General features: G+C 38.8%; 1 protein-coding gene across 5 annotated transcripts in view; it reads right to left on the bottom strand.

Moving 5' to 3' along the window:
• CLEC1A (C-type lectin domain family 1 member A) overlaps positions 1 to 19,362 on the bottom strand; it is a 53,717-nt gene that overhangs the window by 21,015 nt on the left and 13,340 nt on the right. For 2 of the 5 annotated variants that reach the window (XM_016922962.4, XM_520737.7), the window contains exon 2: positions 8,252 to 8,374. In XM_016922962.4, the coding sequence (XP_016778451.3) occupies positions 8,252 to 8,366 (115 nt within the window). In that variant the 5' untranslated portion in view covers positions 8,367 to 8,374. Of the gene's footprint in view, positions 1 to 8,251; positions 9,156 to 19,362 lie in introns of those variants that run through there. The other 3 variants (XM_009424837.5, XM_063786331.1, XM_009424838.5) reach the window with 3 other exon arrangements.

The raw sequence follows: 19,362 nt of genomic DNA on the forward strand, positions 1-19,362 counted from the left end.
CCCGGCCAATTCTAGGTAGAGATTTATATGAAACGTTATTTCCAAATGGGGAATGATAACTAGTAAAGAATATAGAAATAGACAGTATGATTACTATCCTCTGGAACTTACAATCTAGTAGGCAAAATAAGTTAAAGTCTCGGAGAAGACATACTGATATATTTTTAAATGTGAATCTTATTTCTTAGCAATCATCTCCTTCATAAGTAGCTTTCATTACATTTAGAATAAAATACAAATCACTTTTCACAGATTGCTTCTTTTTTAAAAAAAATGGCAATTTTATTATGCTACTTCCCTACTTAAAAACTTCAAAAGCTTTATTGCACTTAAAATTAAATCCTGCATTAGTCTTATTGAGACCTTCCTTAGCTCTTTCATGCCTTTCTGAACTATTTTCCTCTCACTCACATGTACTCCTCACAACGGTCTCCCGTTTAGTCCTTGATCTGATCAAGCTTGACCCTAAGCACCTTGTATCAGCCCTACTTCTGCCTCTGCATTAATTTCAGTTTCAATGGCACATCCTTGGAAGAGGTCCGTAAGTCCATCTCTAGCATATCACTCACCCTGTACTAGGTAATCTTTTCATGACTTGTTTCTTTTTGTCTGTCTCCTTTCTCTCCATTTAACATTCCATTACAACAATGATCTTGTCTATCTTGTCCACTAGTCCATTTCCACTACTGAAAGAAGTGCCTGGGACATAAGGGCTGAGTAAATCTTTGACAGCTTAAATAATCAAAAAATGAAATAATAAAAAATTAATATGACTTAAACTATTTAAGTTTTAAAGAGATAAGTGGGTTCTCCAAAGTTAAGTTTACAGGTTTTTGTTTTTGTTTTTTTTTTGTAGGCTATTGATTTTCAGCAACATCTATGTCAGCAGAAAACAGACTCAGCTAAATACATCTCCCAGCCATGTTGGTTTCTATACATTGACTTTTGTGAGATTATATCATGAACAAATCTAAGGGAGATTTGCTTCCTCCTGTTTCCTTCAGTTAACTGAGCTATGTGATTTAGTCTTAGTTTTTCTGGAAAAAGATGGTTTTCTCGTGGTATTGACTGTAAAAGTATTTCAGATCAGCAGAACATAAAAAAAACAAAAAAAGATTAGAGGCAGAATATATAGTTTGGGTTAATAATCCTCTCCAAAACCCTATATTTGTAAACTTCCATACAGTCCAAGAAAGTTAATCATATGGATGTTTCTAGATTCCATAGTTAAAAGTGCTTATGTGAGCCCACCACCATGGTGATTTTATTTTTCCACATACCTCTTATTACCATTAAATATATTGTATATCTTTGTTATTTCATTTAGCTTATATGTGTCTTACTCCAGGAAAAATTAAGCTCCTTCTTGGAAAATATTTATTTATCCATTATTGCAACCCAATTCCTAGGGCAGTAGTTGAAATAAGCTCAATTAAATTTAAATAAATGAATGAATAGGTCCATTATATACAAATACCTGTGTTATATGCCTGCCTACCCCTACTCAAACACAGTTACATTAATATGCATCTCAAAGTCATAATAATTTTTTAAATCCTGTGACCTCTTATAATTAATATTTGGCTGAAATTAAAAATAAGAAGTAAAGGAGAAGAACTATGACAGTCAACCAACTTATTTGTCTCTTTATAAATCTGTTTTCCGCCAGGCACGGTGGCTTAGGCCTGTAATCTCATCACTTTGGAATCCTCCCAACTGAAGCAGGAGGATTGCTTTGGGCCAGGAGTTCGAGACCAGCCTGAGCAACACAGTGAGATCCCATCTCTACAAAAGATAGCAACACAGTGAGACCCCCATCTCTATAAAAAATTTTTAAAATCCATCAGCCATGGTGGTACACACCTGTAGTCGCAGCTACTCAGAAGGCTGAGGTGGGAGGATTGCTTGAGCCAGGGAGGTCAAGGCTGCAGTGAGTCGTGATCGTGCCACTCTACTCCAGCCTGGGTGACAGAGCAAGATCTTCTCTCAAAAGTAGTAATGAAATGAAATGAAATAAAATAAGATAAAATAAAATAAATCTGCTTTCTCTCGCATAATATCGAGGACATAGGAGTTGTTGTTTTTCTGCCCAAAGGACCAAAAAGAGTGAATTTAAATTCCTACTGTGAAGTGAGGGCCTGGACTTTAGAAATCAGAACATCTTTCAATAATAATTATATTCATGAAAAGAAAAAAATACATGATCCTTCCTAAGATTGCCTCTAGGGCAGAAAAAATAAAAGAAGTATAACTGGCTTTAAAAAGTTTTTAAAAATCTCTTCTAAGAAATCCTCTTTCTCTGATCAAATTTTCATATTTTGAAATTTTTCTTCTCTCTTCCCATCTCCCTCTTGCTCTCTCGCTTTCTCTCTCTCTCTTTTTCAAAATTATCCTTCCAATCATTCTATATAAAAGACATGGAGAAACACAATCCTAGGGAGTTCATCTTCCAGGAAACCAAGCTCCCATGACGGAAAGTCCATGAAACTGAAAGTTTCACTTTTTCTTTTTCTTTGATACTATTTTTCCTTCTAGATGTTTTTCTTCTAACTGTGAGTCTAATGTTTCTCAGTTTTATTCCAAGTGCTCCTAATCATACTGAAGTCTCTCTCCAGGGATCACCCTCACCCTAACATGAGACAGATTTTCACAAAAATAAGATGCCTAGGAGGTCGCTTGAGTTTGGTTTGGCTTTATTGTGGTTTTATTTTTTGGAAGAGAACCCCTTTGCTGTCTCCTGAGGCATGTTTAGAAAGGGGTGTGGACAGGCCAAGGAATGATATAAACATCCCTAGGAATAATAAGATATATATATTAAAAAAAAAAAAACCTTTCCTGTATCCTCTTAGTATTAACCATACTATAAAAGGCCTTAGTGCTAGGGTCAAATTTTGGATACCAATTACTGTGTAATTATATGAAACTTTGTGGGTGGAGAGTTGTCAGACTTAACCAGTTACCCTTCATCAGGCATCAGAGAGGGAAAATTTTGTTTTCCACCCAAGAAACTAAGCTGACATTACCATATACAGTCTATTAGTATACCTATGAAATGCAAAAGGTCTTAAAAGCTGGAGAAGACACCGAGAGTTTAAATAATATGCATGTTACAAACTAGTTGCAGAGCTAGGATTAAATCATGTTTAACGCTATACTTTGCACACTTTTCCATGAGTCAGTCAGGAATCACAGAGACATGGGGGCAAAACTGGTGGCAATGTACATAATATTTCAGAAAGCACTTTTTGATCCCTTTGTATTTTGAAATGTAAATGTCTTTGTTTCCTTAATCCTCACATATGGCACATAGGAAACTTCCTCATGGGAATCTGAGTTCACGGGTTGAGTCTGCTTTTCTGTGTTCATGTAAATGCAGGTTTCTTTTCTCTTATGAATCTATTTCAAATATTGCTATTTCCATAATCTCTAAATGAAAATCTGTGTTATCCTTCCTATTATTTGAAAAGAGTATACATCTAAAAACATATGAGCTATTTCTAGAATATCATTGAGGTTCCAATTCACAGTATTTAGAAATTTAATTATATTTTTCCTCTTCAGTAAAAGTTAGGTGACTCAATTTTATATCCCCATCAACAGATATTATTTACTGAAATATAATTCAAAAACAACATTACCATTAATGATAATTGCTCAAATTTCTTGAGTTACTGAGAAAAATGTCTTATATGAATGTTCTCATCTAGCCTCACAAACACCCCTTATAAGGTAGATATTATTATCTCATTTTACAGGTAGGGAACTGAGGCCTAGCAGGTTTAGACAACTTATTCAGGAACACACAGCTACTATTAGCAATAGTTATTAATGAACTATTAGTAACTCCCCAGGATTGTGTTTCTCCATGTCTTTATATAGAATGATTGGATGGAGAATATTGAAAAAGAGAGAGAGAGAAATAGTTATTAATAGTAACCATAAGTGTGTTCTAGATACACTTTATTTCACTGGAAGCAACCTTTACAAAAATTGAATTACCAAGGAGTCACTTAAGTTGCCTAAGTCACTAAGTTGCACAGAGCTACCCAAGCTGACTGATTCCAGAGCTGGACATTTTCAATCATCTTCCTATCCTCCCAACACATCTCAGATCAATATTTATACATGGCAGTGCATCTGGAATCATAGAATGACAGCAGCTTGCAACTTTTCCCTTCCACATTATGAAATGTCCACTCCACCAGCAAGATGAATTCTGAAAGCATAAATTTAATCATACTTCCTCTCTTCCATAGGAAGAAGTTTTCCAAGGCTCTTTCTGTTTTAGTCAGTTTCTTAGTGTGCTGTATCAGGCTCCTCCTAATAGGATTCCATTATACTTCTTAGCCTCATGGGTCCAGATCATGTCACTTCCTCTGGGAACTCGCAAAACTAAACTCAATCAGTAACTCATTCATTCCTATATTGCTTCTGCGGCCTCCAACATTGATTTAATAGCACTAAATGACATTTACTACAACTATTGATTTAGAGTATTCCTTCCACTTCTCTAAGCACCTGAAAAAGAGGCTCCTCTAGTACATCCCATAATGTCTTGTCATTAGTAGGTTTGATTTAAAGAGTTGTTGAATCAGTTAACAGCGATTTATGTCATGACTGTGATGAGGGATTTATGCTGTAATTGAGGAAATAAAACTAAAACGCTGGGAAATTCAATAGTACTGTAATTAATGTGAACAAGGGAAAAGAGGAACTTGAATTTATTATTAAATTTTTTAAAATTATTTAACCAAAGTAATTTTTCATATTCTTTTGATAGGATAAAATTTAGTCTCTGGCAGGAATCTCAGCCTGTCAGTTATTTCATCCTCTCTCCTCTTACTGTACTGTTAATGTGAAGTTCTCTCCCTGAACTTATTTTCAATCTACAATTGAGTTAGAATTTCCCACATCTTAAAAAATCATTCTTAAAATCTGTCACCCAATGCTGTAATACCTCAGCAATAACCCATTTTATCTTCAAAAAAAGAGAGAGAAAGAAAAAGAGAAAATGACTTAAATTGTTTATTTTATTATGTAACCATCAGTTCCTTTTCAAACCACTGCTGTCAAAACTAAATATTTTCCTCCTTATTGATAAATTGTTAAATAATCATTTTAGTCTTCCTTTCGCTTAAACTCTCTGCAGTATTTGTTATTTGTTGTTTTTAAAACTCACAGTCATTATCATTGACTTTTCCAATACTCTTGAATTTATTGTCCTTCCATTACTCTAATTTTCCATTACTCTTGAATTTATTGTCTCTTGATGCCCTTGTTGTCTCTCTCCAAGACTCCTGCTTCTACCACTCTCTGCTATTCATCCCTAGTAGCTGCTTTTGGAATCTTTCATTCTTCTTGCTCCTCAGGTGTTGATATTCCCTCAGATTATCTCCTTGACACTCTCTTCTGTTCATTCATGTTTTCATTTTACATTCCCTCCCTCAGTGATCTCATTCACTCTCATACATTTTAGTTACTATCCATTTATTTGACTTAATGACTTAGGTACCTCATTTACTTTATTTATTTAATTACTATGCCAGTAATTCCCACATGTCTATGTAGCCCAACCCACATCCTGCATATACGGGTGTCTTTGGACAGCTCCAAATGCATGTCCCTCCTTCTGCAGACCCCTTAAACTCAAACTCAATTCATCATCTTTCCTGTCCCTTCTATAGTTTCTGTCTCAGTTAACAGCAGCACCATCCACATTACATCAAACAGAACCTAGTCAACCTACCACCGAAGTCCCTTTCCTTGTCTCCTCACATGTAACCAATCACCGATTATCTAAACTCCATCACCTCGACATCTTTCATATCTGATTCTTTTTCCTCATTTTTACTATACTGCCTCAGTTCAGGTTCTTCTACCCTTGTACTGGACTAGTGGAAAAATTTGGTATCGGCACATGCAGTTTCATATACCTTCAACCTATCCTTTCCATTGCAGCCAGGAAGGTCTTCCCAAAATGCAAAATTCTGTTTCTCCCTATCTAAATCCTGCATTGACTTCATTTTAACTATTGAATAGAATTAAAATAGATCAGCATGCCCTAAAATCCCTCCTTAACTTGCCAGACTTACCCCTTTGCTAAGTTTCCCTCCTCCAACTCTACACCTACGCCATACATATTGCTTATAGTTCTCTAAAAATACAAAGCTACTGAAAACCTTCATGACTTTCCCTTCATATGTCTCTCTGTCTATAGTGTCCCCAGCCTCTCAAACACCCTCACTCCCGATTCCTTATTATGTAGAAGATGTTAAAATTAACTCAACTCCACAGTTGCTCCTTCTGTTAAGCCTTTCCTGAACTCCTCTACTTAATTAGGTAAAAATTAAGCCGAGAGCTTGGTTAAGCTCTCGGCTGTACTGTACATGCTTCTGCCATAACACCTTATTATACTTACTCCTTAGTTGAGAATTGTATTAGACTTTCAATTTCCTTATGAACAGGGACCATATCACATTGGACATTATATCCTCAGTACTAGGATAACATGACCCCAAACATAAGTTTGTGAAAAATGTATGAGGTTGTTGTTTTTCATTTTCACTATCTTAATTGTTTGGCATTTTTACTATCTTAATTGTTTGGCATTTTTAAACACAAACATAGTTGTTACGTCAATTGTTATTGACAAAAGTCTAGAAATTAAATGAATGTGTGTGTGATTTATTTTTATTAATTCTAAAAAATAAAAGTTGCCAGCTCTTAATGGTATCACATCATTATGTTGAATCTGAATCCTCCACATTGCCGAAAATTTCTGAGTGATTTCTGCTGTTATTTTTATCAGCAAAGGTATATCAGATATGTTTATCTAAGAAATAATTATACTTCTATGATGGTATTCCCCTAAATGTTTGTATTACCATAAAAAGATGAAAACAAGATTTCATATATGTTGCCTAAGATAACTATTTACAGATGATTTCTTCCAAGACAATTCTTTGTAATCTCCACTTCTACTGTTTCAATATCCATTTCTTACAAAGAAGCTCCCAGATGTTGCAGCTAGTGTTTTATCTTGCTCCACCTCCCTCTCCACCCTTCAACCTCAGCAGAACTTATTTGTACATGCTGTTCTTAATTATGCTGATCTCTAGTCCTTGACAGAGTTCCTGGCTCCAGTCAAAGGTGGAAAATGAAGTTATATACAAGCTACTCAAAACCACAGCTGTAAAAATGGACTCTTCATAAGTTTTTTTGGAGGAAAACGCTTTGTATCCTATTACACATATCCTGTGGCTACAGAAGCTGACATCCCTACTTTTGTCACTTAGCTTCATTTCAAAGAGGTTGGAAATCCCCATTGTCCCTTAACAGCTTACTGGGTAGTTTAGTTAAAAAAAAAAAAAAAAGCCATATTAGTAGGTTTCAGGTGGAGGGTCATTTAATAAATAGAAATAAATAGAAAGTGAATGGAGGGTTTAGTAGGAGAAAGGAAGGAAAACTAAAAGTTATTTGATAAAGAAATAAGGAACAGGATAGTTTTTTTTTTTAAAGGTATATCCAGATTTACAAAGGTGAAGAAAACAATGATATAATCAGAAGGGAAAGGACATATTAAAACACAGGCACTGAATGAATGTTAAAATGTGGGATTCCTTTCAACATTCCATTTCTTAAGAACCTAAAGTGTTCCTTTCAGCAATTTTGTGTCAGTCTATATCAGATCAGACAGACATTCAAATATTTTACATAATTTATCATTCTCAGTACTCACAACCACCTTGTAAAGGAAGTTTTATTACTTCTATTTAATATTAATTCAAGTTAATATGAATTAATATACTTAAAGTATTTAAAACACTGCCAGCACATAATGAGCCCTTTATACATGTTTGTGGCCGTTAATATTTTATAAATAAAGAATATGATGCTACCAGGACACTTAAACAACTCATCCAAAGTTACACAGAAGGAAAGTGGCCTACCTGGTTTAGGACCTAGAACCTAGTCCTGTGTAGATTACCATGTGAGTCCTTTTCACTAGAACTGAAGTCATATTTTAGCTTTAGATTGGCTGAGTGGCCCAGGAAATAAAATCCTTCTCTAAGTGTGGGAATTATGGAACTGAATAGAACTGAAAAAAAAAAATCACTACTATGTCACAGGGTGAGTAATTGGAAATAAAATTATAAGATGCAAGCTAAATATCTCCATTTCTAGGAGGGATAGATCATCTCACACATTTCACAAGGACTGTGGTCTATTTGGACTCCAGGAGACAGGGTACCTGTGCGCCGGGGCTCTGGACGCCGAGTTGTGGCAGAGGCTTGAGAATGCAGGCTCATGGTGGTGTCCCCATCATCATCCAGCATGTCCCTCGTGCTGCTGTACTTGGCCTGCATCTGGATTCCTACAGCGGTGAGAGTGAAATGTGGTCGGATTGCCCTGGGCCGCCGGGCTACTGTGAGCTAGTTCAGGAAGCAAGGCACTAAAAGGCATTCCTAATGTTCTTTCCCAGAGAGGAGCAGGGGAAGTCTCTGACTGCAATTCCTGACTGGACAGGCCCAGCCCCTCTCCTGTGAGCTTGTACTCTGAATGCCAAATCAGTCAGGCTGAGGGGAAATAGCATGTGTTTTCTGTTTAGGCAGTCTCTGTCTAAACAGTTGTCAAAAAGTTGGCCTTTCTCGGGTCTTTTTTGTTTACCTGTTTGCATTTCTCATGTAACTTCACTGTAAAGAACGCAAGAACTTACAATAGCACGGTGTAGCACTGTGGTTCCTTCAGAGTCTGCAGAATAATAATAACTTGGAAGGACACACATCCCTGTTTCTTACCCATCCTTTAGGGAGTCACTTAGTTTAACCTCTCTGTGCCTTTGTGAAAAGAGAAGAGATTATAGGACCTAGCCCCTTCCTTTCTCCAAGAACAGAGTAGTGGTCTTTCTTATAGTATCTGAACTTGATTCGACATTTTATAGCACATTTGGTACATTATGATCACGAGGAATTATACAATTTACTGGAAGTAAAAACTTTTAAAACTATTACTAACCACCATGTGGTTTGGGGAAGCCAGTTCATTTGTGCCTAAATCTCCTAAACTGAGAAGAAAATGTTTTAGGTAATGTGAAAAAATTCTTCCTGAATCAGTACATTAGAATTATATTCCCATCTTAGTCTGTTTGTGCTGACCTACAACAGGATACCTGAGACCAGATAAATTATAAGCAATAGAAATGTATTTCTCAGCATTCCAGAAGGTGGGAAATCTAAGATCAAGGCACTGGCAGGTTTGGATGTCAGGTGAGAGCTGCACTCTCTGTAGAGGAGGAAGGCTATTCTCACGTGGCAGAAAGCAGAAGGTCAAGCCAGCCAAATGCTACATGTAGCCTCTTTTATAAAGGCCTTAATACCATCCTCAAGAGAGAAGACTTCAAGGACTAATCATCTCTTAAAGGCCCCACCTCTCTCAATACTACCACACTGGCAACACCTGAGTTCTGCAGGAAACACATTCAAACCATAACAAGACAGGTATCAGTAACAACCTTGTGCCTTTGGGAGGACAATTAACAATTTGCATCTACATTTCCTAAACTGAAAGACAAGAAGATTGTTTTAGATAATGTCTAAAAGTTCTTCCTGAATCTGTACAATAGACTTATGTTACTCTACCAAAACTTTTCCAGATGTTAGGTGATAGGTGGGCAAAATCAAGCATGCTAAACATAAAGGAGTGTCAGAATGCTCCAGTTGGGGTAGCCAGACCATATAAAAGATCTATGAGGAAGTGCACATTGTGGATTCACATGTGTTTCAAGCTGTGTGTTGTTCATCAAATTATTCTAAATTTTTTAAAAATTGGAATTTTTTTTTTTTTAGATGGCAGATTGGAGGCAGTGTTAGCATGACTCTACCACTTGGAAGGACAAAATAGTGAGTAAAAAATTCTCACTGTGGGCCAGCCATGGTGGTCATGCCTTTAATCCCAGCACTTTGGGAGGCCGAGGTGGGTGGATCACCTGAGGTCAGGAGTTCGAGACCAGCCTGACCAACATGGCAAAATCCTGTTTCTACTGAAAATATGAAAATTAGCCGGGCGTGGTGGCGGGTGCCTATAATACCAGCTACTGGGGAGGCTGAGGTAGGAGAATCACTTGAATCCGGGAGGTGGAGGTTGCAGTGAGCCCAGATCACACCACTGCACTCCAGCCTGGGCAACAGAGCGAGACTCCATCTGAAAAAACAAAAAACAAAACAAAAAAAACCTTCTCACTGTGAACTCTTTTCCCAAGAAGCAACACAGGAACTGAACAGGAAAACTGAAAGAATCCACAGACTCTTTGAAAGAAGCAGCAGGTTACACCTACACCATGAGCTAGGTGAAAAACTGTAAGCTCCCAGGGTGTGTGAGGTGAAGAGACTGGCTCCAGGATACATACCCCCACAGGGGAACCTGAAAGTCCATGCCATGGGGGAAGGCCTTAACCTGTCCCAGCACTGGAACCAATTAAAAGAGCAGTGATGAATATAAAAGTAAGAGCAGCAGCAGGAAGAGGCTTGTGTGCATTCCCAGTCTCCAGCATGAACCAAGGGAACCTATTCCTTATGCCTCACAGACCACCCCACGGAACTCAGCCAACTAGCTCAGCCAGGGGTTGCACATTGTAAAAACTCCCAACTGAAATTCACAATATAACCTCAAGTGAAATGAACTCCCTTGGCCAGAACCAGAAAGGTGAGTGGGAAATGTGTTGCAGCCGCGAGTGCAGGATCTGGGTGCCAGCTGTGTGGGTGGACAGAGAGGGGCATGGCCTGAACGCCAGCAGTTGCTATCACCACGGGAAAAGTTTATGGCCTCAGGCAGTTGTGAGCTCTGAGTGCAGACTGCCTGGAACTTAGCTCACTGCTGCTAGCAGAGTACTGCAGGAGCCAGATCTGCCTTGCCAATTGTGTGACATCTGGGTTAGGCTTACTGCTGCCTACTACTCCCCACTCCGTGTGCAACCACATCTCCAAAAGGGGCCGCTGCTTGCCATGCACATGGTGACTCAGAGTGCAGACCCACCTAACACAGCCCTCATCTGGCTTTGCCCCTCCACCCACCGTGGTAGCTTAATACAAAGGATAGAAACCCTGGGGAGATTTATAGCCCCATCCATCACCTGAGAAGCCAGACTACCTACCCTGGGCAACATAAGGCAAGCACAAATCCCACTGCTACTACCACACCTGATACTCTTTTGCAAATGCCACCCAGTAGCTGGGAGCCTACCAACACAGTCCATTGCAGCATCTGTAGGTGGAATAACACTGCACTCAGGAAGGACAAAACTACTGTGTGACCTCAGCTATTACCACTTCCTGCACTACCCTGTCTAACCAGGAGGTCCTGAGTCTATCCACATGACCAGTTTATTACTACCTGAACTAGCATTCAAGAAAGACAACACACTAAAGTTATCTATAATCAAGGAATCTCACAGAGTCTATGTCACGCCTCTGGCACCCCCATCAGACCTGGTGCTGATAACGGCTGCTGGAAAACTGGAGGACAGGTCATATCACTGGGTCCTTAGCAGACACCCCCCAGCACTAGTCTGGAGCCACTGAGTGGCTAGACCCTGAGGAGCAGCAGCACTCATAGTAGTCTGTCTCTCAGGAACTTCCACTCCTAAGGAAAGGGAGAGTGTGCCACATCAAGGGAACACCCTGTGTGAATAAAGAATCCAGATGGCAGGTCTTAAGGATTAGATTGTTCCACTGGTGGGAAGTTTCTTTCAATAGAGGCAGAATTGAAGTGCTGGGCTCAGCAGGGAATGTCTACAGCTGTCCCAACAGTCAGACAGCCCTGGTGCTTATCAAGGATCTTGGAGAAGGGGACTTCTTACCAACCTCGTCCACCACTGCAGACACAGCTGGGTCTTCTCCCACAAGAGCTCAGCATGGGTGCACCCATAGACAGACTTTGTAGAACACTTCAGGGTGACCGCATTCCCACAGGGGAAGCAACCCTCCAGTTTCAGGCTTACATAAGAGGCAGAGTCACAGTTCTCTACTTGGAGCACTAACATTCCAGCAGATGAAAAGAGAGGCCTGTCTGATCTGAATAGCCAGAATATTGGGACAGATGTGAGTCTGGGAGATGGATAGCTTCCCAGCTGACCTGACAGGGGAGCTAAGGTGGCTACCACCCTTCCCCTGATAAGACTTCAGTGTGTCTCCCTGACAGCTCCCCCAGCCCCCTTTGTCAAGGCTGAGACCTCTGCCCACCATTGGGTATTGCATTTACCCACCTTCTTTAGTCACAACTGGTTCCTACCTAGGAACACCTCCACCACTGGCCTGAAGCCTGAACCATCAACCCAGTGAATAAAATACTGGAGAAAAGTAAATAAATTTAAAAGTGCATACCACATTGGAATGAGATAAGCTTCCAGAGACGGTAAGTTTGCTTACACATTCAGCACATTACTACTATGTCTAGCATCTGAGAAAGCCATCATACAAAGTTTCTCTATAACCAAGGAAATCATACAGAGTTTTCACCCCTAAAAGCACCAAGAACCAAATTAGGCTATAACAAACTATAAAGTCAAATCCTTAAGAAGGAAAATAAGAAATAAAATCACACAGTCAAATCAAAAATAAATTTAAGAATAATTAGAAGAAATAGTCTACCCAGATGAGGAAGAACCAGAAAAGTAATTCTGTTAATATGATAAAATGGGGTTCTATAACACCTCCCAAAAGATCACATTAGCTCTCAAGCAATGAAGCCAAACTAAGATAAAATCTTAGAAATACCAAATGAAAAATTCAGAATGTTGTATAAGAGCTACTCAGGGAGATACCAGAGAAAGGTGAAAACCAACATAAAGAATTTTTTTAAAAAATTCAGATTATAAATGAAAAATTTTCTAGAGAGCTAAATATCATAAAAAAGGAACGTCTGGAAATGAAAGACACATTTAGGGAATTACAAAATGCAGTGGAAAGTATTAACAATAGACTAGAACAAGTAGAAGAAAGAATTTCAGAATTCAAAGACGAGGCTTTCAAATTAAGCCAATCAGACAAAAATGAAGAAAAAAGAATCAGGTAAATGAAGTCTCCAAGAAATATGATAGTATGTAAAACAGCCAAACCTAAGAATAATTGGTGTTCCTGAGGGAAGAAGAGAAAACAAAAAGTTTGGAAAACTTATTTGAAGGAATAATTGAGGAAAACTTCCCTGGCCTTACTGGAGATTTAGATACCCAAATCTGGGAAGCTCAAAGAACTCCTGAGAAACTCATTGCAAAAAGATCACCACGAAGGCATAGTCGTCAGGCCATCTAAAGTCAACATGTAGAAAAGAAATCTAAGAGCAGTCAGACAAAAAGCATCAGGTCACCTATAAAGGAAAATCTATCAGACTAACAGCAGACTTCTCAACAGAAACCTTATAAGCCCAAAGGAATTGGGACTCTATCTTTAGCTGCCTTAAACAGAGTAACTGTCAGTCAAGAATGTTGTATCCAGCAAAACTAAATGAAAGAGAGATAAAATGAAATGAAAGAGAGATAAAGTCATTTTCAGACAAACAAATGCTGAGAGAATTTGTAGTGCTACCAAACCAGCATTACAAGAAATGTGAAAAGGGCTGGGTGTTTTGGCTGATGCCTGTAATCCCAGCACTTTGGGAGGCCAAGGTAGGAGGATCACAAGGTCAGGAGTTTGAGAGCAGCCTGGCCAATATGGTGAGACCTCATCTCTACTAAAAATACAAAAATAAGCTAGGCCTGGTGGCTCATGCCTATAATCCCAGCACTTTGGGAGGCCAGGGCAGGAGGATCACCTGAGGTCAAGGGTTTGAGACCAACCTGGTCAACATGGTGAAAACCCATTTCTACTAAAAATACAAAATTAGCTGGGCATGGTGGTGGGTGCCTGTAATCCCCACTACTTGGGAGGCTGAGGCAGGAGGATCACTTGAACCCAGGAGGTGGAGGTTGTGGTGAGCCAAGACCATGCCATTGCACTCCAGCCTGGGCAACAAGAGGGAAAACTCCATCTCAAAAAAAAGAAAAAAGAAAATAAAAAATTAGCCAGACATGGTGGTGGGCACCTGTAGTCCCAGCTACTCGGGAGGCTGAGACAGGAGAATTGCTTGAACCAGGGAGCTGGAGGTTGCAGTGAGCCAAGATCACACCACTGCACTCCAGCCTGGGCAACAAAGTGAGACTCCGTCTCAAAAAAAAAAGAAAAAAGAAATGTGAAAAGGAGTTCTAAATCTTGAAACAAAGCTCAATATGCACCAAAATAGAACCTCTTGAAAGCATAAAACTCGCAAGGCCTATCAGACAACAACACAATGAAAAAAACAAAGTATCTAGGTAACAATTAATATGAGTACAACAGTACCTCACATCTCAATATTAACATTGAACATAAATGGCCTAAATGCTCCACTTAAAAGAAACTGATTGGCAGAATCAGTTTTAAAAATTACAAACCAAATATCTGCCATCTTCAAAAGACTCATCTAACATGTAAGGACTCATATAAAGTCAAGGTAAAGGGGTAGAAAACAATATTTCATGCAAATGAAAACCAAGTGTGAGCAGGAGTAGCTCAAAATAAAGTCATGGAGGAAGATATACCAAGGAAATGGAAAGCAAAAAAAAAGCAGGGGTTGCAATCCTAGTCTCTGATAAAACAGACTTTAAACCAACAAAGATCAAAAGAGACAAAGAAGGCCATTACATAATGGTAAAGGGATCAATTCAACAAGTAGAGCTAACTATCCTAAATATATATGCACCCAATACAGGAGCACCCAGATTCATAAAGCAAGTCCTTAGAGATGTACAAAGAGACTTAGATTCCCATACAATAATAATGGGAGACTTTAACACACACCCCACTGTCAATATTAGACAGATCAATGAGACCGAAGGTTAACAAGAATATCCAGGAATTGAACTCAGCTCTGCACCAAGCAGACCTAATAGACATCTACAGAACTCTCCATCCCAAATCAACAGAATATACGTTCTTCTCAGCACCACATCGCACTTATTCCAAAATTGACCACATAGTTGGAAGTAAAGCACTCCTCAGCAAATGTAAAAGAATAGAAATCACAATAAACTGTCTGTCAGACCACAGTGCAATCAAATTAGAACTCAGGATTAAGAAACTCACTCAAAACCTCACAACTACATGGAAACTGAAGAACCTGCTCCTGAATGGCTCCTGGGTACATAACGAAATGAAGGCAGAAATAAAGATGTTCTTTGAAACCAATGAGAACAAAGACACAATGTACCAGAATCTCTGGGACACAAAGCAGTGTGTAGAGGGAAATTTATAGCACTAAATGCCCACAAGAGAAAGCAGGAAAGATCTAAAATCGACACCCTAACAACACAATTAAAAGAACTAGAGAAGCAAGAGTAAACACATTCAAAAGCTAGCAGAAGGCAAGAAATAACTAAGATCAGAGCAGAACTGAAGGTGACAGAGACACAAAAAACCCTTCAAAAAATCAATGAATCCAGGAACTGGTTTTTTGAAAAGATCAACAAAATCAATAGACTGCTAGCAAGACTAATAAAGAAGAAAAGAGAGAAGAATCAAATAGATGCAATAAAAAATGATAAAGCGGATATCACCATCGATCCCACTGAAATACGAACTACCATCAGAGAATAATATAAACACCTCTATGCAAACAAACTAGAAAATCTAGAAGAAAGGGATACATTCCTGGACACATACACCCTCCCAAGACTAAACCACGAAGAAATTGAATCTCTGAATAGACCAATAACAGGCTCTGAAATTGAGGCAATAATTAATAGCCCACCAACCAAAAAAGTCCAGGACCAGACGGATTCACAGCTGAATTCTACAAGACGTGCAAAGAGAAGCTGGTACCATTCCTTCTGAAATTATTCCAATCAATAGAAAAAGAGGGAATCCTCCCTAACTCATTTTATGAGGCCAGCATCATCCTGATGCCAAAGCCTGGCAGAGACTCAACAAAAAAAGAGAATTTTAGACCAATATCCCTGATAAACACTGATGCAAAAATCCTCAATAAAATACTGTCAAACTGAATCCAGCAGCACATCAAAAAGCTTATCCACCACGATTAAGTTGGCTTCATCCCTGGGATGCAAGGCTGGTTCAACATACACAGATCAATAAATATAACCCATCACATAAACAGAACCATCGACAAAAGCCATATGATGATCTCAATAGATGCAGAAAAGGCCTTCAACAAAATTCAACAGCTCTTCATGCTAAAAACTCTCAATAAACTAGATATTGATAGGACGTATCTCAAAATAATAAGAGCTTTTTATGACAAACCCACAGCCAACATCATACTGAATGGGCAACAACAGGAAGCATTCCCTTTGAAAACTGGCACAAGACAAGGATGCCTTCTCTCACCACTCCTATTCAACATAGTGTTGGAAGTTCTGGCAAGGACAATCAGGCAGGAGAAAGAAATAAAGGGTATTCAATTAGGAAAAGAGGAAGTCAAATTGTCCCTCTTTGCAGATGACATGATTGTATATTTAGAAAACCCCATCGTCTCAGCCCAAAATCTCCTGAAGCTGATAAGCAACTTCAGCAAAGTCTCAGGATACAAAATCAATGTGCAAAAATCAGAAGCATTCCTATACACCAATAACAGACAAACAGAAGCCAAATCATGAGTGAACTCCCATTCACAATTGCTACAAAGAGAATAAAATACCCAGGAATACAACTTACAAGGGATGTGAAGGACCTCTTCAAGGAGAACTACAAACCACTGCTCAATGAAATAAAAGAGGACACAAACAAATGGAAGAACATGCCATGCTCATGGATAGGAAGAATCAATATCATGAAAATGGCCATGCTGCCCAAGGTAATTTATAGATTCAGTGCCATCCCCATCAAGCTACCAATGACTTTCTCCACAGAATTGGAAAAAAACTATTTTAAAGTTCATATGGAACCAAAAAAGAGCCCGCATTGCCTAGTCAATCCTAAGCCAGAAGAACAAAGGTGGAGGCATCATGCTACCTGACTTCAAACTATACTACAAGGCTACAGTAACCAAAACAGCATGGTACTGGTACCAAAACAGAGATATAGACCAATGGAACAGAACAGAGCCCTCAGAAATAACACCACACATCTACAACCATCTGATCTTTGACAAACCTGACAAAAACAAGCAATGGGGAAAGGATTCCCTATTTAATAAATGGTGCTGGGAAAACTGGCTAGTCATACATAGAAAGCTGAAACTGGATCCCTTCCTTATACCTTATACAAAAATTAATTCAAGATGGATTAAAGACTTACATGTTAGACCTAAAGCCATAGAAACCCTAGAAGAAAACCTAGGCAATACCATTCAGGACATAGGCATGGGCAAGGACTTCATGACTAAAACACCAAAAGCAGTGGCAACAAAAGCCAAAATTGACAAATGGGATCAAATTAAACCAAAGAGCTTCTGCACAGCAAAAGAAACTACCATCAGAGTGAGCAGGCAACCTACAGAATGGGAGAAAATTTTTGCAATCTACCCATCTGACAAAGGGCTAATATCCAGAATCTACAAAGAACTTATATTTACAAGAAAAAAACAACCCCATCAAAAAGTGGGCAAAGGATATGAACAGACACTTCTCAAAAGAAGACATTTATGCAGCCAACAGACACATGAAAAAATGCTCATCATCACTGGTCATCAGTGAAATGCAAATCAAAACCACAATGAGATACCATCTCACACCACTTAGAATGGTGATCATTAAAAAATCAGGAAACAACAAATGCTGGAGAGAATGTGGAGAAATAGAAACACTTTTACACTGTTGGTGGGAGTGTAAACTCGTTCAACCATTGTGGAAGACACTGTGGCAATTCCTCAAGGATCTAGAGCCAGAAATACCATTTGACCCAGCGCTCTCATTACAATACCCAAAGGATCATAAATCATGCTACTATAAAGACACATGCGCACGTATGTTTATTGTGGCACTATTCACAATAGCAAAGACTTGGAACCAACCCAAATGTCCATCAGTGATAGACTGGATTAAGAAAATGTGGCACACATACACCATGGAACACTAGGCAGCCATAAAAATGGATGAGTTCATGTCCTTTGCAGGGACATGGATGAAGCTGGAAACCATCATTCTGAGCAAACTATCACAAGGACAGAAAACCAAACACCACATGTTCTCACTCGTAGGTGGGAATTGAACAATGAGAACACTTGGACAAAGAGTGGGGAACATCACACACCGAGTCCTGTTGTGGGGCGGGGGGCAGGGGAAGGGATAGCATTGGGAGAAATACCTCATGTAAATGATGGGTTGATGGGTGCAGCAGGCCAGCGTGGCACATGTATACCTACGTAATGAGCCTGCACGTTGTGCACATGTTCCCTAGAACTTAAAGTATAAGAATTTTAAAAAGAGAGAATAATACAATCTATGGAAACAGTGTTAACTGTTTTTTCTAGTTTTGTGTCTTTTGCAAACTTGACATTGTTGATATAGAAATATAGCTTCCCAAGCTGACTGTTATAAGGCAACCATCACACATTTGTATCTGTCAAATTCTGGATTTCTAGGTTTTTGTTTGGTTTTGGTTTGATTGCTTTTTGAAGCAGTCAATATGTTATATAGTAACAAACAAAATATAAATAGTTTATCCTCCAGGGAAAAAAAAGAAATGAGACTGGAAACATTACAATAGATACCACAGAAATACATAAAATCATTTGAGACTACTATGAACACCTTTAAGTACACAAACTAGAAAACCTAGAGGAAATGGATAAATTCCTAGAAAATACAACCCTCCTAGATTAAATCAAGAAGAAATAGAAACCCTAAACAGACCAATAACAAGCAGCAAAACTGAATCTGTAATTAAAAAAAAAAAGCCAACAAAATAAAGCCTAGGACCTGATGAATTTACAGCTGAATTCTATCATTAATTCAAAGAATTGATGCTAATCCTACTGAAACTATTCAGAAACTGAAAAACAGGGAATCCTCCCTAAATGATTCCATGAAGCCAATATCACCCTGATACCCAAACCAGGAAAGAATATAATTTTAAAAAGACCAGTACTACAGACCAATATCCCTGATGAACATAGATGTAAAAATCCTTAACAAAATACTAGCTAACTGAATCCAACAGCCAATCAAAAAGATAGTACGATGCTGGGTGCAGTGGCTCATGCCTGTAATCCCAGCACTTTGCAAGGCCGAGACAGGCAGATCACTTGAGGTCAAGAGTTTGAGACCAGCCTAGCCAACACGGCAAAACCCCATCTCTACTAAAAATACAGTAATTAGCCAGGTGTGGTGGCACGTGC

This window comes from Pan troglodytes, chromosome 10 (genome assembly GCF_028858775.2).
Source record: "Pan troglodytes isolate AG18354 chromosome 10, NHGRI_mPanTro3-v2.0_pri, whole genome shotgun sequence".
Classification (NCBI taxonomy): Eukaryota; Metazoa; Chordata; class Mammalia; order Primates; family Hominidae; genus Pan; species Pan troglodytes.